General features: G+C 41.0%; 2 protein-coding genes and 1 long non-coding RNA gene across 9 annotated transcripts; 1 reads left to right on the forward strand and 2 right to left on the reverse strand.

Moving 5' to 3' along the window:
* Positions 1-605: 605 nt before the first annotated feature.
* Positions 606-14,721, reverse strand: recql5 (RecQ helicase-like 5). 4 transcript variants are annotated; one of them, XM_015048789.1, is made up of 20 exons: positions 14,454-14,720; positions 14,152-14,273; positions 12,096-12,617; positions 11,330-11,426; positions 11,131-11,242; positions 10,889-11,051; positions 10,722-10,804; positions 6,026-6,247; positions 5,833-5,929; positions 5,324-5,360; positions 5,185-5,243; positions 4,650-4,720; positions 4,461-4,554; positions 4,220-4,372; positions 3,578-4,146; positions 3,422-3,491; positions 2,390-2,422; positions 2,150-2,359; positions 2,002-2,074; positions 606-1,913 (listed from the first exon to the last, which is right to left on the reverse strand). In XM_015048789.1, the coding sequence occupies exons 1-20, from the start codon at positions 14,548-14,550 to the stop codon at positions 1,789-1,791; spliced, it is 3,009 nt and encodes a 1,002-aa protein (XP_014904275.1). In that variant the 5' UTR covers positions 14,551-14,720; the 3' UTR covers positions 606-1,788. The 4 variants fall into 4 exon arrangements, with proteins under 4 accessions (XP_014904275.1, XP_014904278.1, XP_014904274.1 ...); XM_015048792.1 differs by lacking the exon at positions 3,422-3,491 and having other exon boundaries at positions 3,538-4,146; positions 14,454-14,721; XM_015048788.1 differs by having other exon boundaries at positions 2,150-2,422.
* LOC106957438 (uncharacterized) lies at positions 6,650-10,705 on the forward strand. Of its 2 annotated transcripts, XR_001426948.1 has the most exons (4): positions 6,650-7,443; positions 7,618-7,678; positions 9,136-9,257; positions 9,362-10,705. It is a non-coding gene; the product is annotated as an uncharacterized LOC106957438 (long non-coding RNA). The 2 variants fall into 2 exon arrangements; XR_001426947.1 differs by having other exon boundaries at positions 7,115-7,678.
* Positions 14,722-15,806: 1,085 nt separating the features above from the next.
* Positions 15,807-20,725, reverse strand: LOC106957439 (butyrophilin subfamily 3 member A3). Of its 3 annotated transcripts, none has more exons than XM_015048795.1 (10): positions 20,561-20,725; positions 19,137-19,221; positions 18,669-18,767; positions 18,287-18,388; positions 18,036-18,170; positions 17,814-17,951; positions 17,656-17,707; positions 17,543-17,569; positions 16,751-16,777; positions 15,807-16,665 (listed from the first exon to the last, which is right to left on the reverse strand). In XM_015048795.1, exons 2-10 carry the CDS (start codon positions 19,194-19,196, stop codon positions 16,106-16,108), a joined length of 1,200 nt encoding a protein of 399 aa, XP_014904281.1. In that variant the 5' UTR covers positions 19,197-19,221; positions 20,561-20,725; the 3' UTR covers positions 15,807-16,105. The 3 variants fall into 3 exon arrangements, with proteins under 3 accessions (XP_014904281.1, XP_014904280.1, XP_014904279.1); XM_015048794.1 differs by lacking the exon at positions 20,561-20,725 and adding an exon at positions 20,002-20,172 and having other exon boundaries at positions 18,036-18,167; XM_015048793.1 differs by lacking the exon at positions 20,561-20,725 and adding an exon at positions 20,002-20,159.
* Between the last annotated feature and the right edge of the window lie 618 nt (positions 20,726-21,343).

A 21,343-nucleotide genomic window follows, 5' to 3' on the forward strand; every position in this document is an offset into this window, starting at 1 on the left:
TTTCAACATATTTTGTAACATGATGAACACTTGATCAAATCAGATAGCCACGGATACAAATGAACCAGACATTTTTTAAATATAATTTTATCCCCAGTTGTGATTTTGAAGTCTCCTGTGATTACTCTTATTTTCTTCTCTAAAATCCCACCAAATGTATTTTTTCTCTAATTTTTGCTTTTTTTCTTTTTTTTTTTTATAAATGCCTGCTAACCTAAGCTCATGTCAATAAGACCGATTTTCGTTTATGCATCTCATATGAGTCTTCTGCCTTTCTAATGCTTATTTGAAAGCGTGTTCTTTTCTGTCTTGTACTCAACTCGTTCAACCTACCTGACATAGACTGCATCATTTTCTCTGTAGCTGATCGTTTTGACCGTATCCTGGCAACCTGAATCCTGGGAGCTGATGTCTAGACATCAATATTTACTGGATTTGTTCATAAGTGCTTCCATAAACTTCAATTTAGAGATCAGAAACCAAGAGTTGTTTTTTTTTTTCAACATGTGATACACACACTGCCTATAGTTTATTTTATCATAAACAATAATGAATCTTTAAGTTTGTTTTTGCTTTTCTTCCACGCATTCTGCCATTACCAACAGTAAAAGTAAAACAATCTTTTATTTACAGAAGAAAAAAAAACTGATTTTCAGCAGCACAAATACAACATGAGGAAATGACTAAAATATATTTTTAGCCCCAGCAGTGAGATGCAACTTTCCCCATGTGTTAAAATCAAGCAGTGGCTTCATCCCCCTCTATTTTAAATACACAGACATATACATACTCACGAATTCATAAAAATACAAACTAAGGCATTTTAGAAACAAAACTTTTTTTTTTTTTTTAATAAAACACATTGAAGGCTGCTATGTGATTTGGTAAACATGTGGTCCTCAGAACAGGACCCTCTGTTTTATTAAACTCTTTCTGTTCTGGTCACTTTTCCATCAGGAAGCACTGCGGTACTTTAGTCCGAAAGCTTCTAACCGTTACAGTACGACGTTGATGCATAACGAAGATGAGAGTGAGCGTGTCAAACATCTTCCCTTAGAGAAGCTCTTTGTACTTCGGTGGGATCTTTCTTCCTCTTTTCCCAGTCTGAGTAGATCACCCAGAATCCTCTCTGCTTTTCAGCTCGTCATTGATTTTTCAGAGGATTTAGGTCTGAGAACCGAAATGGACTTACAAGGTTGTCTTTGTGTCATATCTGACCATATGACCTGCATCATTTCCTGTTTTCTGCCAGGCATGCATTTCAAATACCAAAGCGTTTGAGTGACCAAGGTTCCCCCTGGTTCCTTTAGAAAACAAACAGGCCCACATCATGATGGCTCCTCCGCTGTACTGAACAGCAGGCATGAAGGGCTTTTCGACATATTCATCTTTTGTTGCTTATGACAGCACTTCAACCAGATAAATTAAATACAGTTGTGTGTGACGTGTAATCTGTTCACAGCTACGCTTTTATTTGAAACACAAAGAAAAGAAATCCCGTCGACTTCTTGGATTCAAGTCGAGGATCAGGCTGTAGTGCTGCTGATCCAAGCGGACTCGGACACCTTGCATGACTTGGCTCGAGGGGGCTAAAACATTAAGAGCAATTGTCTCATCGTTACACTGACAGAGGGTCAGTTTTATTGCTCATGTCTCGACATGACGTGCAAGCAGCTCCGAAAGCCCTTCATTTTAAGCTTTTTGAATAAAAAGCCTGAGATCAACAGCAGGATCCAGACAGGCACTGATAAAGAAGGCTTTGACACAGGAAAAGGACTGCATGTCCCATCAGTCCTTGCTCTCTGGGACTCTGGAGTTGTGCGGTCTCTTCAGGTTTGCCCAGTCGGCCTCGCTCTCGCAGCGCTGGACTCTGCTGAAGAACGTCTTGATGAGAACTTTGACTTCACTTTTAACTGCAGACACAGAGGTTATAGTTACTGAAACGTCAATGACAAAAACAAACAAAAAAAAATGTTCATATGGCATTAAGTGTTTAATTACCTTGGTTTTTTTCACGACTTTTACCCTCTGTAAGAAGGTGAGACAAGTATCGCGCAAAAGACTTAAACAGAACCTGTGAAAGCATTCACACATCTATTAAACACACGTTCAATTTAGTTCTAATTTGCTAATGTAGAACTCTACACACCTTAGTGGCAAACTTTCCCTGAGTATAATAGGGGTTGAGATAATGGACCACAATGTTAGCCGTTTCCTGCAGGGTCACGGCCTTCACAGGGTCACCGAGGTTACCGGGGTCACCGGGCGGCGGCAGAGACCTCTCCTGCACCTCCGGGTTGAACGTCACTCTCCTTTTGCTGGAACCTAACGTCCGGCTGCGCTTCGCCACAGGAGACGTCTCCTTCTGCTCAGCTTCCTTCTGCTCCGCTTCCTTCTGCTCCGCTTCCACCTCGTCTGCAGCCTGCAAACACACAGCGCTGTCATCCATCGCCGAGAATTAATTAAAAAACTTAAATCCTGAACAGAAAGCGAGATTTTTATATCATGGACCAACTCGAAGCAGTGCATAACTAAGAATCAGAAGGAGAAGTGAAACCCGTTCCGGCAAAAGCAGTTTAAGTCCTTCTTGGACTTTGACTAGGCCGCTCCAAAAAGCTGAATGTTTCATATTACTGACCTGCTACACAAACAAACCTTTGTCTTAAGGAGTATTTAATAATGATGAGTGGAAACTGGGTGTTTTTGGTTAAATAATAGTTGGTTAAATAGCTCTCAACTTAATAGATGGTAGAAGAAGGTTTTTTTTTATATGCAAGATAAAATCTATTGGTCTAGAAGTGAGTTTTTCTTTGGCTTGGGCCCATCACTTTCTGGTTTGCTGTTTTAGTTTTTAGTTGTTTTTTTTTTTTTTTTCACAAAAGCATTAGCGTTTAACTTTGCTCTCCCTCATAAATTCAGGAAACTTTTCAAAACCTGATCGCTCTTCATGCTCATTTTTTTCCTGAGTTATTCTGTAGTTAAATCCAAGAATCTAAGTTTGTTTTTTTTGTGTGTGTGTGTGTGGTGAAGTTAGTGACTACAAACTGTTCAGACAACTTTATTTCTGGTGTGTCTGCTGTTTTTCTCATCTTCACATGTGTTCTCTAACGAACCTCTGATGCTTTCTCAGAACATCTGCATTTTTACTGATGTTAAATTAAACACAGTTTGAATAACCAGTGAAGGTCATTTCTGAAGGCAGTCAGTTGCATTGGATTCTATTTAGGGGTATCAAAGCAAAAGGGGGGCTGAAATCAAATTCACGCCACACTTTTCAGATTTTTTTATGGGTAAAATAATGTAAAACTGTGCATTATTTTCTGTCCACTTCACAGCCGAGAGCACCAATAATCTCCAATAAAGCATGTTAAAGTGTGTGTCCATAATGAGACGTTATGAATATTTTTGTAAGACACTCTACCTCTTGAACTAAAAGCAGACTAGCAGGTACTTCTTCTTCTTCTTCTTCTTCCTCTTTAGGTTGGTTTGGTCTGAAAATGGTGAAAATGTAGTTAAGGTTGTAAAAAAGACTTTTACCAGTAAAGTTTGACAGAAATGTTTACTGAGGTTTAAGTACTCTGTGATCGTAGTCGTATCCTCATGAGGAATGTCTTCGACCAGAGTCAAAGTCACTTCTCTTCCCGCTTCCTGCTCTTCGTCGTCGGACAAGACGATGACTTCCCTTTTAGGTTCTATCAGGATCAGATCCTCGCTCTCTTCAAGCGCAGGATCGCTCGGCAGGGAAAGCAGCTCCTGCCTCGAGTTCTCTTCACAAACCTCACCGAGAGTCTCTGACGGCAAGCCACCTGCCTCCGGGCGCTGCTCTTCCTCCTCCGCGGGTTTTTTCTTCACAAAGTACTGCGAGATGTTGCGAGAACTCTTCGCCGCTTCTGCCATCTTCTGCTGCTTCCTGCTCATGACTCTGCCTGCTTTGGCCGGGCTGACAGCTCCGGCTCCGGTTCTGGTGGACAGTGCCGTCTCCGCCTCTTTCACCCTGATCCGCTTGACGTCCGACTCCGCGGAGGAGTCGGCGATGAAGCCCCCGTTCTCCGTCGCTTTGCTAGACACGGGATTCAGGAGGTCCTTGGCGGACTGGAAGCAGTTAGAGGAGCCCCTCTGGCCCGCTCCCACTCTTTTCCGCTTCATCTGGAGCAAAAAGGAGGAGAATTAAATCGTGCTTGATGTTCTGCGATGCTTGTGTAAAAAAAGCCACTCGTACAGAGTAGATCTGGGAGGCCGAGGTGAAGCCCTGCAGCTCCTCTGGGTATAAACATGAGGAATTTCCATCGGGTTTATACTTCGTCTCCGTTTCTCTGGAGTCGTTGCTGCTGCCTTCTTCCGTCTGAGGGGCTGATTTTGTAATCTCCGACACCTTCAGGACAACAGATGAGTTAAATGAAAAACATGCCCGGTTTTATTTTAAAATCGCTCATATAGTGGTGTAGACATTGTCAGTCTACCTTCTTCAAGATGGCAGCTTTGTACAAGTTGGAGGATTTGCAGCTTTTGAAAACCTCGTACTCCAAATCCACCGCTGACATCAGACTGCTGCAGCTGAGAGACAGAAAGGAAATAAAGGAAGACTCTTATTTGTTTTATTCTATCGGGTTACAGCTGAACGCTTGTTGAGAACATCTGAGTCCTCTGACCTGAATATGTCTTCTGCCCCCTGGTGGTCACGCAGAGCATCTCGCAGGCGGTACAGGCAATGCTCTCTGGTCTGCAACGAGACTCAGGTTTACTAAATTAAATTTTTGCATTTGTTCTGTCAAAATGTACTTATTGCAGTTCTCTGGCTGCTCTGTGGCATGTTTTCAAAATGTAAAAACTAAAATTCACCTTTTATTTACTGTATTATTTTCTGTAGAGGAAGGAACGCAGGAAGGAACTGAACTTTTTCCGTACTTTTTGATTAACCCTGGAAACCTGTTTATTAAACTTCATGTCTTAATCTATTCATATGAAATGAACGTCCGTTGTGAGGCAATACCTAAATAAAAGTACATTTTTCACAATCTTGTATCAAAAGAGCAACTACATGGTGGACAGATGTAGCAAAAATGCATTTTCAATTAAAGTCTACACACTTTTGCGGCTGCACAGACACCTGCTGTCCCGCCTGTGAGTTAACGAGCGTTCGTTAATGAAAGCGGGAGAGGAATGTGCTCCAGTTCTGTCATGTACCTTCACGCTGAGCCGGGGGATCCTCTGGCTGCTGGCCTCTCTGAGCAGGCAGTCAGCATCTGCACAACAGGAACGACTTGTTACACCACTGATAAACCTCTCGACTCGTCTCAGTGTCTTATTGCACTGTTGGCGGTACCTGGTGGAACAAAGTCCTCCCTCAGGCCGTCAGAGCCCTGAAGACACACGAGCATCAACATGAGTTAGCACTTTCACACCGGCACGTCTTTCAGCCACGCCGTGTGAAAACGATACTGTGACAGTCGTTTTTCTGTCGGACTGCACTGACAGAAAGGGGTTCAGGTTTTTATTCGGCTCATTTTTCTTTCACCGTCTCGACATTCCTGTCTTTGTTATGTTGTTCTGTAAAGGGTTTGGCTGGCCGCCGCTTAGAGCAGTTTGACTCGAACGTCGTGCCAGCTCTCTCCAACATGTGGGAGTGATTTCACAAGACGGGCTCCAACAGGAATGGTCAGTCTTTGCCGCTAGCAGCTTGCATACAGATGGTAGAGAGGCTCCAAAATTCTATGTTCTATGCATTTTTAATGTTTAAGAATACATTTTTAAAAAATCCCATTTAGATAGAAAATGTCTGACTGTGATGTGCTCAGATAGGCATCAGATTGTTCAATAAATATCAGAAGTCACCTTCCGTAGATTCATCTGCTTCCTGAAGAGGTCAGAAAACTCTTTCTTCCTCTTCTTGGTCTCCTCTTCAGCACTTCCTCCCTCCCCTTCATCGAACCTGCAGAAGTGGAAGGCAGCGTCATTATCATCATTACCTCACACCAAGTCGCATTCAAACCACATTTCGGAATGCGCAACCAAGCGTTCGCCCTGCCTTTCGAAGCCGTAGCCCTTCTTCCCTCCTTCGTATTGCTCCGGCATGTACCCGAACGGCCCTTTGGGTTCTCCACTCTGGCCCTCTTCGGTCTTGGTGCTGAGGGCGGCTGCTCGCTCCAGCTGGGCCCGCACGACTTTGGGGTTGAGGCAGAAGTCGCAGGCGCCCGCGCACTTCGGCGTCTTGTCCCCAAAAAACTTGGAGATGTTGGCATGGCGACACCTGATGAGAATAAGGACGCGAGATATTGATTAATGAGCTAATGATCTAAAGTTGAAGGATCTTTCCGATTGACCAGTAATTTTCTTAAAAGCCTGAGTTTTCTCTCATATACAGGGTTGACCGTATTTACATAACATGAACTGCTAAATTTTTCATAATATGCTTAATTTAAATAAATATATAATTACATTTTAACATCAGTACGTGTCAGCTGTATTAAATGCTGAGTAATATTAAACTTTATATCTATAAAAAATAAACAGGAACATCTAAGCTGCTGAACCAAAAAAATAAAAGATAAAAAGGATAAAATATGTAAAAAAAAAAAAAATTAAAAAAAAAATTAATCTCCATAAATCCCATAAATTGGAACTTAAGGAGCTTGACAAGGGTTCATATATCTAAACACAACAGCATAAAGTGCATTTTGCATCCCAAAGCAGAATCTGATTGGATCGTTTCTCTTTCCCATTCTGGTATGGTCCCGCCATCTTTGTTTCTGTATCAACTGACTGCACTTATGGATGACCAGAGGCGCCCTCATCTGGATGACGTCCAAATTACAACACTAAGAGAAGGCTTAAGTGGACATTATTAGTGAGTCGACCGGAACCAATTTTAATCTAATAAACCATTAATCGACAATTAACTGCAAGTCTATTAACCGTTTGCATCCCTAGATGAGAAGATAAAAGAGGAGAGAAAGAGGTTCAGCTAATGTCCCTGCATTATCCAGCAGAGCCTTATTGATCATCAGCTATTGTGTAACCATCGCATATTTAGAATCAATGCTTGTGTTATGACGTCAGTCAATAATTATTGTCTTTTTTAAAAGAAAAAATATGAGTAACACAAAACTCACTTTCACAAAATGTCCTCATAAAATTCAGATTATAAAGTTTGTTAGAAAAAACACCAGACAGTCTCACTTTTTAACCACGGTTACATAACCGCCAACATCCACACATCCTCGCAGCCACAGAGCCCGCTTGGGAATCAGCCGCATCAACCCTAACGCTAGAAACGGGAACGCTGCCACTTCCTTTTGTGTGAACAGGGAAGCTTTGCAGAGCAGGAGTAAACCAGAGGGCAGCAGTAAGTGTAAAGCAGCAGTCCCTCCCAGACAGGGCTGTCAAAGAGAAAACTGCAGCCTCTGAGATAGGCGAGGCTATAAGACGAAGAACTCAAGAGCAAAGGTATAAGATGACTTTCCGTCCTACTTTAGGACCTGCAGCAGCATCACACAGCAACAAACCAACAAACTAGTTCTGCCAAACAAAACCCTCTGCAGGGGAACTGCTCCTGGGAACACACTGTAGCATGCTCACACGGTCTCCACCCTGCCGCCTCCTCCTCTTCTGTTCGCTCAGGAACTTCTGACACTCAGTGTGGACTTGACTAAGTGTGGGAAAACTGCTGAGACTCTCACAGGTAGGTGTCTTTCAGTCCTTCTCAGCATCAATATGACTTAAAAAATAGCGACAGCTGTGAAAAAGTTTGAAGAATGTCTTAAAAATAAGGATTTAATTGTAAACATATGCTATAAAGTCAGAGTAGAATGCATCAAATTGCATGGAAATCACTTATTTACTGCAGTATCTTGTGCATAAAGGTTGTTTCTAAGTGAAATAAATCCCCAATTGGCAAAAGCATCCTGCATTTTTTTTTTCTTGGAAAAAGCAAATAAACTGTTCTGGTACTTGCGTTTTAGACTGAAACAGTAAAAAGTTCCTCCAGTCTCTAAAAGTTTGGAGTGAAACGAACAAATCTGACGCCTTTCTCAGTTTCAATATACTAAAAAAATGTAAGTAAAAAGTCTAAAATTACAGTAAACCCAGCTCTGCTCAGAGCTGTTTCTGATTATATTTGGTACATGCTGTCCAGAGAAACATATGTTTGTGCTTAAAGTCACTTAAGCAACACCAGCTTCTCAGTGTTTTCAATGATCACGTGTCTCTGGACAGGAAAACACTCAGCTAAGGCTCTTCGATACATGTAGGTTTAATAATTGTAGAGCTTTTGTTTAAATTGTAACATAAATCTAAAACCCCAAAAGGAAATAGAGCGTCACACCCATGTGAGCAATTCAGCAAGAACACGGCAGCACCAGCAACAGTAAACAACTGGAATCTGCTTCCATTATGCTCATTACAGTGTGAAACTACAAGGCAGAAAAGGCTAAACTTATAGTTAAAGTACTTTACTAAATTATTCCTAACTCTTCGATCTCTCCATGAGCTCTGACATTATGACAAAAAGCTTGATTTTATTTGTCGTTCTTTTAATTTGGTGTCAAAAGCAGAGCGCAACTGCACCTCATGAACGGCTCCTAAAAATGTCCTTTGCACACAAATCTGAAACGTTAAACAAGTAATTGTGTTACTCTAAACAAAACCAGAGCAAACAATGTCTTATGTTTGCTCCACTGGGGTGGAGTTTCACCTTCCAGCAGAACAAAAAATAATAATAAAAAAAAAACTTTCAGCCAAAGCTACAAGGAATGTATGCATGCATTGGAATAGCCTAGTTAAAGTCCAAGTCTACATCTTTTAAGTAGCCATCTGTGGCGATATTTGATCAAATAAATGTTTCAGTACTCTTCACGTAACTTCGGAAGGCAACTGGTTGCACTGGATTTTAATTGGAGGTAGAGTAAAAGTGGTTACACAAGAGCACACAACTTTTTTGTGAATATATTAAAAAAAGTTCAATGAGTATGATTATTGTTGCAGGTTACATTTGTGCTTAAATCTGCCCAGGAGTAGTTTCACTTTCAGACACACAGGCAGTAAAACTCCTGGGTTTCCTTTTCCTCAGTGTACAGAAACTGACAGCAGACACACACTCTAATGTGACTCAGACATGCCTTTTGTGCTTTGTGGTCTCAGCAGGATGGATGCCAGAGAGGAGACAGTGGGTCTCCTGAACAATGTCTGGCTCAAGCTTCAAAGTCTGCCCAGTGCCCACCCTCTGGAGCTGGGAGGCTTCTTCATCCTCCTAATCTTCATCTGTGAGTCATGCCTCCTTTTTTTATTTATTTTTATTTTTTTTAAAGGAAAAACACATTTCTTGGAATTTTTAAAAGATACTAAAATATATATAACTTTCCAACAGTTATGGTGATTTTCATGATGGTGCTCACCTGCGTGAGCCACTGCTGCTGCTGCTGCTGTAAGTCCAAACAGGACGAGCTCGACGTCTGAGGGAACATTTTTACTTTCAGGCAGGTTTTTCCTGCCGATCCACTCACCTCTGTGCTTAGAAATCAGACATAAGCTGCACAGCGTGTGCACAAAAAAGGAGGCGGTGCCACAGCACAACAAAACAAACTCTTGGATTGCGTTCTAGGCTAACAAATCACACCTGTTAATGCGGCCAGGCTTTCAGGAGAAGCAGTATTCCTTTGGAGCATCCCTGCCTGCAGAGCAAGAGCAGCTCATCTACCAGGAGGAGAAGGCGGGGCCGGAAACAGCTGACTTATAAGCAAATACGCAGCACCGAACAGGCTTACAGGTCTTCAAAAAAACCACAAGCTGCTCAGTGTTAGATGAGCGGAAAGCCATATTTGTTTGAGAATGATTTATACTGACCTTGTATCATTCCTCTGTGAGGAATATTAGAATGGAAAGTTGATGTTTTAACTTTATAAGCAAGTAAATAGTTGCATGTTGGGATACACTATGAGGAAAATGGATTCTAATCTTTTTTTTCCCCAATTTTTTTGTTGTTTTCAGGATTTAAATTATAATAGATTAATTTCAATGTTTGAATTGAGAAACATAAAAAAAGCACAACACAGGAACACAGCTGAAAGTTGTTTAAGGATCAGATAGCAAAGTCTCTTGTTCCAATTTAAGCTCATAAAGTGGAGATTTATGTAGTGATGTTTTTCCAGTGAGGAAGAGGAAACCAGGAGAAATGTCATCTGAAAGCGACGGAGTAGAGCACAAACAAAACACGCTACGGAGGAATTTATAAGATCTGTGTTGAGAGAACATTTTTGACAAAACTATAAATCAAAAAAAGTTATGCAATTAAACCTAAACACTGATGCATTCATTTTGTCACATCTGCTACTCTCAATAATCAGTGAATCATTAGCGTAAACAAATAACACTATAAACAATGAAAGTCTCTCCCTTGTGGCTCAAAATTGCATTAAAAAAATTAAAACAGCTAAGGCACGGCTGTAAATTTAACTATGTTTGATATTTCTGAGACTTTCAGGCGATTTGCCTCTAAAATAAATTTGCCTTTTAAAGTGTTCATTGGAAGCAGGGAACAGAAGGACAAGTCTGCCCCCTGCTGTTCTGAAATTGAAACTTGGACATTCAAAGAAGGGAATAATGTTTATATCTGAAACTGTTTAATGAGCTCAAGTACACTGACGTGAGATTTTTACTGCATCATAATGTAGTGAAGTGATTTTTATACAATAAAAATGTTGTTTCTAAAGGATTTGTGTGTCTCTCACCCTTCATGCTCACAAAAAAAAACCATGGCTTCCAAATCCGTGAGGGCTGCTTTGTCAGTCTCCTTAAAAGAGCCTCGTTTCTCCTAAAAGAAATTAAAGAAACCTTCAGGCAAATGTTGTGCTGTTAAAGTTTCATCATTCTAAAGCTCTTCTGCCGCTAATCCGACCTGTCTCCGGGTGACTTCCTGCCGAATGAGGAAGTGTAGCTGCTCCTTATCCTTCCGACTGTAATACGTGCGACACAACGAGGGCAGACCGTCTCTACCTGCTCGTCCGGACTCTTGGTAGAAACCCGCCAGAGATTTGGCGAGGTTCCAGTGTGCGACAAATCTGCAACGACGTCAGCACGCGTGTAAAAATAAAAAATAAAAGAACAGGAAAAACAAAAGCAGGATATTTGCTGCCTTACCTGACGTTGGCTTTGTCCACTCCCATGCCAAAGCTGATGGTTGCAACAATAACCAGCACCTTCCCCTGCATCCACTCGTTCTGCGCCGCTGTGCGATCTGCTGCCTTCATACCTACAAAAGTCCAGAGTCTTGTCACTTGAAACCCAGAATGCAGAATGCATGGGGTTTAAAAACCTCAGACACAATTAAACATCCTACCTGCGTGATAAGCCTTCGCTACGACTCCAAGCTTGTTCAGCTGGTAAGCAACCGTTTCACAGCCATCCCGGGTTCGACAGTAAACAATCCCACAGCCCTGAACACAGGGTAAAAAAACCCCAAAAACAAACAAAATCTCATTTGTATCTGATTTAAATACATATAGACAGAAAATTTGCTCATCAATTAGGAGTTGTGGCATATTATTGCTTTAACTCTGGACAGAGTTAAAACATATTACATCTGTCTGTTTCTGCCAAAAAGCTTTAGAGAGTTTTCTGTCTTCACCCATCAAGACTTTTAAGAGTTTGGTGAGACAAATTAAAAACTTTGGCTTATTAACTGGTAGAAACGGAACTGATAACAAGCAAGGGCGCAGCTGCAGACCCAGACATGAGCAAAATGAGATTTTTTTTTTTGTCATGAGCACGAGGGAAAAACTTCCTAAGAAGAGGCAGTTGAAGAGGAGGTACTATGTGTACTAAAGACATATTAAACAGAATTGAATAGAGATCTAGCTTGATCTCTGAGAAATAAAATAACTAAAAGGCAAATGCGCATTTCTCTGAGTGATTCAGCGCGTCTCTATGTATTAAATAAGAATATTCAAAACAAGTTTTAAATTAAGTGGGAGACATAAAGGTGCAACATTAAAAAAAAAAAAAAAAAAGACTCCAAAGCTGCTTCACATCATTACCACTGAGGTAAATGACACCAGGTTTGTACAATGTGTTACTATAATCACTCAAGGCTCTATTTTACAAACCTGTTCAGCAGATCCACTGTGCATAGCCAGAGCTTTTTTGATGAAGGCATGGAGGTGAGCATAAGGGTTCGGCAGCAGATCCCTGAAGATCACGTCGTAGTGAAGGTTGCTGCGGAAGACGGGTGTGACGAAAGACATCGGACAGCGCAGCCTAAGCGACTGAAGGATGTCTTCTTGAACGTTCTTGGGAGCTGTTGCCGTCAGCGCCAAACAAGGAACTCCCGGTATGCGAGCCCGCAGCTCGCCCAGTTTGAGATAGTCTGGCCTAAAGTCGTGGCCCCACTGGGAGACGCAGTGAGCCTCGTCCACAGCCAGGTAGGACAGCAGGCCGCGGGAACACAGGCCCGTCAGGCAGGGCTGGAAAGAGGGCGACGCCACCATCTCTGGAGTGATGTAAAGCAGCTTCAGTTTGGGCCGCTTGCTCCCCAGGTCAGCCAGGATCAGACGGCGCTCGCCCACCGGAAGCTTGGAGTTGATGGAGCAGGCGGCGATGTTGAGCTCCTTTAGGTGATCCACTTGGTCCTGGAGAATATCATGCAGTTCAAATAAAGTATCAGCAGTGTGTAATGTGAAACAAAACCCCACATCGACACCATCAATTTAATCTGCGGTAATCTTAACATTGAAAAAGATGAGCCAACTTTGTTGGTTAATTTGAATGACCTGGTTGTCTTAGGAGGAAAATCTGTGTGGTTACCTGAATGTCTGTGTGGAGAATTGAATAGCTTTGAAGAACTATATCAGCTAAAGTGGGTACTGCCTAGTCTAATGTGATTTCTACTAAAGAAAAATTAATAGTTTTGTTTTTTTTAATAGGAAAAAAAAATCCTTTCAATTGTACTCTTCAATGTCAAAAAGCTAGTTATTTTAACAGGGATATCCTTTCTAGTTTGAGAGGCTTTACAGAAAAAGTTGAACCAATGTGCTGTGACAAAATAACAGAAAATCCAAGAAAACAGTCACATCCTTTTGACTTTCTTTCCTGGCTCTCCTCGGGACCTTGGTGGCACGTTGTAGCATGATGCCAAAGACGTTTAACATTGCCGTGATCAGCTGGTCAGAGTAACCTCTGACACCAATGAGGACTACATACCATTCCAGACGGATGAAGATGAACTGAACTGAGGTTCACATGATGATATTTGGTTTCCTACTGTTTCCTTTATACATTACATTTCTTTTTATAGTGTGTGTTTGTATTCCTTAGACTGAAAAACAACAACAAAAAAACAGACTTTTGCATTTTATTGTTCTCTTTTTTTTTCTTTGATTTTAGATAGTTCCCACTTATATGTAAGAATGATAAAAAAGGAGGGAGATGTTAGAATTACTATGAGTTGTTATCACTCTTACATTAGTAGTCTTGCATTACTGGTTCTTAGTTTCCAACTGTGTGTGAATCACTGCTATGTTGACACTTTTTGACCAACATTTTACAGAATGTCTCTGTAGCATGATTATCTCTAACAACAGAATGTTCCTATGAGAAATCGCTCTCATGAGAAAAAGACTTGATGACCTGTGTACAGAGACACAACCTCTTTATCTCTCCTTTCTGTGAAAATAAAAGGCAAGGCCGAACTGAAAGTTATCAGAACCCGCAGTGAATGACTCGCAGGAGCTGTACGCTGCGATTTCTCTTTTCAGGAAAGCTGGGTTGAAAACTCATATACGTTGTCTGTGGTTCTTTTCATGTAGGTTGAGAAAATACGTATAATCTTAAACTATCAACCTACCAAAATTACTGCACACACAATAAAATAGACAAACTCTACCCGAGTAAACTTTTATTGGTTAGAAGTGGGTGTTAGACTGCAGTAGATATTATATTGTAGATAGTGTTAATCAAAAAAGGTGATCAGCAAGGCTCTGTATATGATCAAATTATATTCTTCCTCTTAAAGAGGCATTTCAGAAAATACAACAGCAATAACATTCTGTAGTAATGTTTTTGTCGTGTGATAGCATTTACAGAAACTTGATGAGATTTTCTTTTGTTTTTAAATTCCGCAGATTGCCCCGCAGAATCAGTATGAGGGAGAGGGAAGAGTCTGACCTGAATGAGAGCGATTAGCGGGGATATAACCAGAGTAATACCCTCAGCCAGCACTGCAGGCAGCTGGTAGCACAGAGACTTTCCTGCTCCGGTTGGCATGCACACGAACACATCCCTCTGACCTAAAACAAGACCAAAAAAAAAAAAAAAGTCAATTTTTTAACAATGAAAGACAGTTTGACTTCCTTTCGTAGCCTGCTTCAAATGTTACATGTACTGAATGGGATAGCACTGCTGCTAGGAAAGAGAGAAGACAAAAACTGAGAAGAAAATATGAATTAAGTAGGCTGTTTTTGACTTACCACTAACGACAGCCTTAACAACATCTTCCTGAAGCTTAGACCTAAAGCCGTCGAAGCCGAAGTGAGATTTTAAAGCCTGTTTTAAACTTGTTGACATCCTTCGTCCGACTACAGACAACTCTCTCGTCGTCGCACACCTATTACGTCATTTGAGTCGGATAAAAAGACGAGGAAATAAAAGTAATGATAATAATTATTTATTCTCATTGACATTATATATTGTAGCCATTAAGTTATTTACTTTGATTATTTTCAACTTTAACCGAAAATAAAGAAAAAGTCAACTATGACATATTTAGTAACAGTGAACTCGAGCTCTGATTGGTCCAGCTAGGTGCACCTGCTAAGACACACGTTGTTTTTTCAGCCTGAAATTTTAATTACCTGTCGTGATTCTTGACCTTTGCTTCCTGTTGCACGAATTTGTTGTACATTAATTAAAAAATAAAAATAATAATAATAAATAAACAAACAATGACCTGCTGTGATTTTTAGGCTGCTGTTTGTTGCACTTCAGTCAAGTTTCAACATTAATAAAAAAATATTGTAAAATGAATGAATGAAGGCAGCTTTATATTACACTGGGATGAATTGTAAAAAAATTGGCCTTATTTGTGTAAGTATTTCAATTTTAAAACAAATTGAGCTTAGTGTAAATTGTAGATGATGAAATACTTCAGTAATCACTTACAGTCTGTTAATTTCTAAATGACAAAATGTCTATTTTGTACAAAGCATTGTTAGAGTAAACTATGTGATTGTTCATTAGACTTAAAATTCTCAAAAGTCAAAATACCACCTATGGAAATTATGACAAGGCTTGGCTCACGCTTTACTGTGGCTGCACTAGATTAGAAAATCTGATATTGTGTCTTCCCCGTTTTAAATGCTTTCAGAATGAGGAAGGCGAGCGCTGCTGGTACCTGGCAGGCTTATCTCTGATTGGACCTGCTGATCTACTGGGATTTGCAGACACAATCATCTTTTGGGCAAAAAAATGAATACTCTAAAACAGAAACCAGTACCAAATTCCAGGATGTTTGATTATAAAAAACTTATCTAACAAGAGTTTCTACCTAACTAATTAACTTGAAAACCATCAGCTTTCAAGTTATATTATTGACGAGATTGGGCAATATTAAAATTGTAGATAGACTTGGACTCTTCATGAATATGGTGCTTGTTTTTATTTTTCCTAGATAATTCTGATTACTGATGTTATATCAGAAGATGTGATAAGATCAAAAGAACATGGGAAGGAAACGGTAACCAACAGTGGCTAAAATAAATAAATTCAATAATTTAAAGATCTTCTTTTAGGTCTTAAAAGAGAAATAAACAGCGCAATTAAAACTGAATTTGATTTATTCTTTATTCACAGAAGTGCTTTGTTGTTATCATATTAGTATTGCACAATACAGAAGTTGTTTTTTTTACATTGGAGTTTCTGCTCAAATGTCTGAAAACACAAAAGACCAGAGGGTGGTGCTCTAACTCTATGTTGAGAAAATAGCAGCAGAAGTCACATTAAAGCAGAAGCAGCATACAGAGTGGTCATTTATATCAGGATTGCACCGCTATTCTGGGTTCTTATACTCTAACTATACTGGCTCATACAGGAAAACCTGACTGGTGGGTGGTGGTGGAGGAACCTAGGCCCACAGGCAGGATGTGGGGCAGAGACAGTGGGTCTTAGGTGTTGGAGACCGGATCACCAGATCCCTAACAATCTCCACTGTACCAAACAACGGGAACAGCCTCTCGGTGAAGGTCTCGTTGTAGGTGTAGATGTGCAAGTGTTTGTCCACGTCGTAGAAGGACAGCTGGCCGTTGTCGTAGTCGAGGTAGACGCCCACCTTACGGGGGATCAGGCCCGGTGGCAAGGCGGTGAAGGGGACCGTCAGTGCTTTAAACTCGGTGCCCCTCTCCAGCCGCAGGGTCATGTACCCGGTGTCAGTGTTCAGCGACTTGAAGCCCTTCCTCAGCGCCGACTCTTTGGCCACGCCCAGCCGCCAGTCGCGCTCACCCACCTCCGCCTCCCAGTAGTGGCGGCCGGAGCCCAGGCCGTGCAGGCCGACGGCGCACCACCACCCGTCGAAGCGCTGGTGGTAGTTGGGAACATCCTTCCGCTCGAAGCCGCAGCGCATCCTCTTCTCGTCGGCAGAGATGAGCAGGTCTGGGTTGGCCGTGTCCAGATCCAGAGTTACCTCCACTTTGGGCGGGAAGGAAGACGGTTTGAATATCAAAGACGACTCAGAAAACTGACCAAAATATTTCCAGGAAACGTGTTCAAGTACCTGCAGCATCTCCAATCCAGTCCCACACTACAAAAACAATAACAATAATAAAAAAAAAAGATTTATCTCAGCATGAACAGAACTTTTATTTGCAACTGATAAATGTGAGGAAAATTTCTGGAAAACACTAAAATTCATCTAATTAGCTGCTTCGAAAACACAAAAGACCAGTGTACCAGGGCCCTTAAGGGGCGTGAGAGCTGTTTTAAACAAGCTAAATAGATCTCTTGAGATCATGGTCGTCTGTTCTTTCATTGTGGTATAAAGACTTGGGAGGATTAAGAAAATAATTATTACATAGGAAAAACTCTCATTTCCATTTGGCTGCCTAATAACCGGTTTTAAACTTCAGTACACAGCCAGGGCACTTCTGACATGGCTTGTTTTTCCTCTTCTGAATAAATGAACACAAATTAATATTTATTTATGTTACTGTTGGATCATCCTCATGCAATAAAGTTGAATCTGTATTAAATTTCTATCTTAGAGTGCCGATAAGAGTGCTAGATGCTGTAAATAGCAATATTTCACAGATATTTCTACATATAAGCAATGTTTCTGGTGTAAATCATGTCTGTTTTTCCAGATTTTTTTTGGAGCAAAACAATATTTTCATCTTACTTGTACTATAATGGCAATATAACTCCTGTGTTCCTTGGAAATAGTTTCTATTAAGTAATCTGTAACTTATCGAATAAAATCTATAAATTTAAGCTGTTTCTATTTATCCCTTGAAGAGATTTGCCATACAAATTTCAAAGTGTGTACTTTGATATTCTTGGTCTCATTTACCTGGCTGAGGAATGTAGGATATGGCACCTGGAAGGGAAACGATGAAACCGATGAAAACGAACATTTCGTTTCATTAAACCACATCAGAATAAATTCTGGAGTGATTTACGAACCAATCTTGTGAGTTCTCTGCTTCCACAAAAGCCACTGCTGTGGGATGGTGTTCTGCAAAAAAAAAAAAAAAAAAAAAAAAAGGGGGGTGGGGGTGTTGTTAAATTTTTGGCCCAGAAAATGTTCAGTATACTTTGTGATTCACAACACAAGCTGCTACCTTGTCAGGTCGCTGAGACGCTAAAGTCCACAGAACCAACTCCATAGCAGTCAGGAGATTGGGCGCGCGTCCCCAGCGCCAGGCTGACTGGAGGTCCTCCAGGATCTTGGCGACTGGTTCTCCGGGCCACACGCTTTGCTGAGCGTTTATTAGAAAGAACAGCTGTTATTTTGAAGGTTCGGTACAACGGGAAGGGTTTAGTCGCATACTTAAGCTTCCCACCTCAGGCTGGGCCCTCAGGTCTTTGATCCAGTTAAGGATGACGGCTTTGGCCCGCTCCAGGTCCTGTCCGTTAATCAGATCAGGCTGCTTGCCCTCGTCCATCTCTGGCCAGCCATCAGTCTGCATCAGTGTCTTCTGCACACAGAAATTCACCTTAAGGTACACACCTTAGCTTTCATACCGCTGTCATTGTTTTAATAAGCGATATGTTGTCGTTGTTTGGGGGGGGGGTTTGTATCTTGGCTTTGCACCTTGTTCTCTAGCATGGATGCCGACTGCAGGACGAAGAGTCGGCAGAGAGGAGACGACCAAGTGTCATCTTGGTTACAGATGTGCTCCAGGACTTCTGACCTCTGCAGGAATGAACAAAAAAAGAGAAAAAAAAGAGTGAAAGACAGCAGATAATTCTCTTATTCTCTTATTTTGTACGGCAGCTTTCCTGTTGGACTACTAATCAATTAGCTGTGTAGTGCCATGTGATGTTACAGAATAAGAAAGTAAAAGAAACAAAAGAAAACACAAATAAAAAATCCCCAGCTTAGATAGGTAAGAATGTTCTGAGAAGTTGAGGGGAAAAAAAATAATACTCTAGATTGCTTTTGGAAATATGCTTCTTTCGTGTTGAAGCCGTACCTGGCAGACCCGGCTCAGGTCTTTCGCCAGCTCCACCACAAACAGCTGATCCTCATCCAGAGGCTCCTTCTTCTCTCTCTTTGCTCTCTTGTTCGACTCCTATCAGGGGAAAAAAGAAAAAGAAAAAAAAACACAAACAAAGGGGTTTCTGTTAGATACTCATTGGAATGAGAGTGAGGCTTCAAGACCCACACTGAGGATGCCAGTGCTCGTCCAGAAGTGCTTTAGAAAGTAATAATGTCAATCTGGAGAGGAGGCAGTTGCACTGCCTGATCAAAATGCACATCAAGGCTCTAATGGTGTTAGCAGAGACATCCAACTAGCTCTTTTCTGCTAAATAAAAGCAAGGTGCGCATCCTAGATGGCCGTGATAGCAATGTTTTCAAATGAATTATCTACTTAAGTAACAATGTGACCTAAAGAAAAAAAAGTTTGAACATTAAACATGTTGAAGAAAACAACGCTGACCTTAATCTTGGCTGTCAGGTTTTTGGCCGGCTCGACCATGAAGTGAAAACACTGCATCATCTTGGCTGCTGTCTGTGCCCGTGTCCTGCAATGACCAATGACAGATTCAGGTAAATGCTGCTTCCCAAAAGCATCATGGGTAGGTGTAATAAAAACAAACACGACCTCTTTTATTTATTGTTTTTCCAGTCCGTGCTGTTGCCCTGAAATGCCCTATAACCAGTTTTTAAGGGAATGTTAAAAATCTGAATGGTTTGAACAAGCTGAGTTTACCTGTCACATCTGAAGTGAAACCCTAACCCTGAAATACTTTTTTTAATTATTTTTTATTGCGTTTCTCCTCATAACAGAATTAATTCTTCAAGGAGAGATCAAAACAGGAATGCTTCTTTGAAGGAAGTGGACTTTGTGCAAGAGGTTAACTAATGTTTACGGCCAAAACATCAGCATGGAGCTCATGACACGTGATGGAAACTTCACCTTTCTGCACAGCGTGATCACAACAGCAATGCCTCGGAGCACCTCTGCAACCTAAACAAACTCAAGGAAGTGCAATTAGTCCAGAAAAATAAGTTATCAAGCCAGAAGCCATTATCAACCAGAGCGGAACCAGAAAACTCAGGATTTTTTTTTATTTTTATTTTTTACCAGTTTCCCTCCGTTTACTAGAACTTTCAAACTATTCAAGTTTTTCTAACGATGTGTACAATTGCTGAATGTGTCAATCTGTTCTCTTTCAGAACAGATTGACACATTCAATCTGGGCAAAGTTCGTTTATATGTTGGGCCTGCCCGGGTCGTGTCCTTGTTAAGGTCCTCTCTCTGTCTGAAATCCTTACACCTTCTCTGTTTATGCCACACTCACATTCTCCTACAATCTGCAGAGCAACACAAACCAGTCAGATTGTGCATCAGAAATCCATCATTGCAGCTCCCATAGTCCAGCCTCATGCTCAATTAAGATGCAGCAACAAAACATGAAAATAAAGAAGACTGTCTAAGTTGGGGTTGAATGACGCTTTTGTTTTTTTAAAATTAAACATTTCATTTTAGAACAAGTGACGGTTCACGCGGGATAAGAAACATACCGGATTTTGATTTAAATGCACGCAGCACGTCCGGCGATCTTATTCATACTGTAGGAGAGCATGACCACGCAGTTTCAAACCCCGACCCAGTTTGAGGTCAGCTGATGACTGCGCAAGAAGTAAATACAGAGCCGCAGAGCGACTTTGCAGCAGATCTGCACCGAAGCGTCAGCAACTCTCTTCATACACATTGCAAACTTAATTTTGTTTCCCCACCATCATAGAGTCCCATTAAACGTGTTTTTTCTTTCAGGCAGCTCCGCACAATTTCACCCCTGCAGTGCGTCATGCAGATAAACCTCGCTGGTTTTTACGTATCGCTGAAGCGCAGCTTACCTTAAAATTGAGATTTCTGCAGATTTTTGTTGGGTCTCTTCTTGGTTTAAAAAAATAAAAAAAAGCAGGAGGGTTCGGCTCGGGAAGAAGTCTAGTCTGTGTGCTGCAGAGTCTGACCTTGTTTACGTACCAAACTGGCGGTTGGTTGCTCGGGGAAGTTCGGTTTTCTCCGTGAGTGACGCAAGCGGCTGTCCAATTGGCACAGCGCTGAGTCACGCTGGAGAAATAATAACACTGTCTTCCACTCAGGAGAAGGAGCTGGAAAAAAAATAAATGTTAAATCCATACATTACTAGTTATTTAAAACCCGGGGAGCGAGTCAACAATGTTTATTTATTAAATTTTTGTGGCTATTTCAGTTGGTGTTGAGTTGAAAACATCATAGCAGAAAACAAATCAGTGTCTTTTATTACCATTTTAAGCATCTTTATAAACAACTTAATTTGTTGTGCAAGTGCTGTCAATTTAATGAGGTTAAAATGCACAGTGAACAACTATAAGATATAACACATGGCGTTAGAAAAATGTCCATATCCTCTTCCTGCATTTTGTAATTTTAACTACAAACACCAATGTGTTTTATTGGGATTTTATGTGACAGACTGTATAGTAGACAGACAACGATACATGCTTCTCAAATTTTTCTACAAATGAAAATCTGAACATTTTGGTGTATATTTTTGTGTGATCTGAACTGTCAGCAAATACATTTTTGAACCACCTTTCGGTCCAATTAAAGCTGAAAGTCTGCTACCGGCTTTGCAGATCTGAAATTTGCGTCAA

This window comes from Poecilia latipinna, unplaced genomic scaffold (assembly GCF_001443285.1).
Source record: "Poecilia latipinna isolate Pla-1442-1.1 unplaced genomic scaffold, P_latipinna-1.0 Scaffold902, whole genome shotgun sequence".
Lineage (NCBI taxonomy): Eukaryota > Metazoa > Chordata > Actinopteri > Cyprinodontiformes > Poeciliidae > Poecilia > Poecilia latipinna.

Excerpts from the sequence above, each read along its gene's own strand:
- recql5 (XM_015048788.1), bottom strand. The coding sequence starts at position 14,550 with ATGTCAACAAGTTTAAAACAGGCTTTAAAATCTCACTTCGGCTTCGAC. Across the intron at positions 11,427-12,095 it reads ACAGTGGATCTGCTGAACAG|GGCTGTGGGATTGTTTACTG; the intron begins GTTTGTAAAATA and ends CCCTGTGTTCAG. Across the intron at positions 11,243-11,329 it reads AGCGAAGGCTTATCACGCAG|GTATGAAGGCAGCAGATCGC; the intron begins GTAGGATGTTTA and ends GGACTTTTGTAG.
- LOC106957439 (XM_015048793.1), bottom strand. The coding sequence starts at position 20,087 with ATGAGGCTGGACTATGGGAGCTGCAATGATGGATTTCTGATGCACAAT. Across the intron at positions 17,708-17,813 it reads CGTCTCAGCGACCTGACAAG|AACACCATCCCACAGCAGTG; the intron begins GTAGCAGCTTGT and ends TTTTTTTTGCAG. Across the intron at positions 16,666-16,750 it reads CTGGATTGGAGATGCTGCAG|TGGAGGTAACTCTGGATCTG; the intron begins GTACTTGAACAC and ends TCCCGCCCAAAG.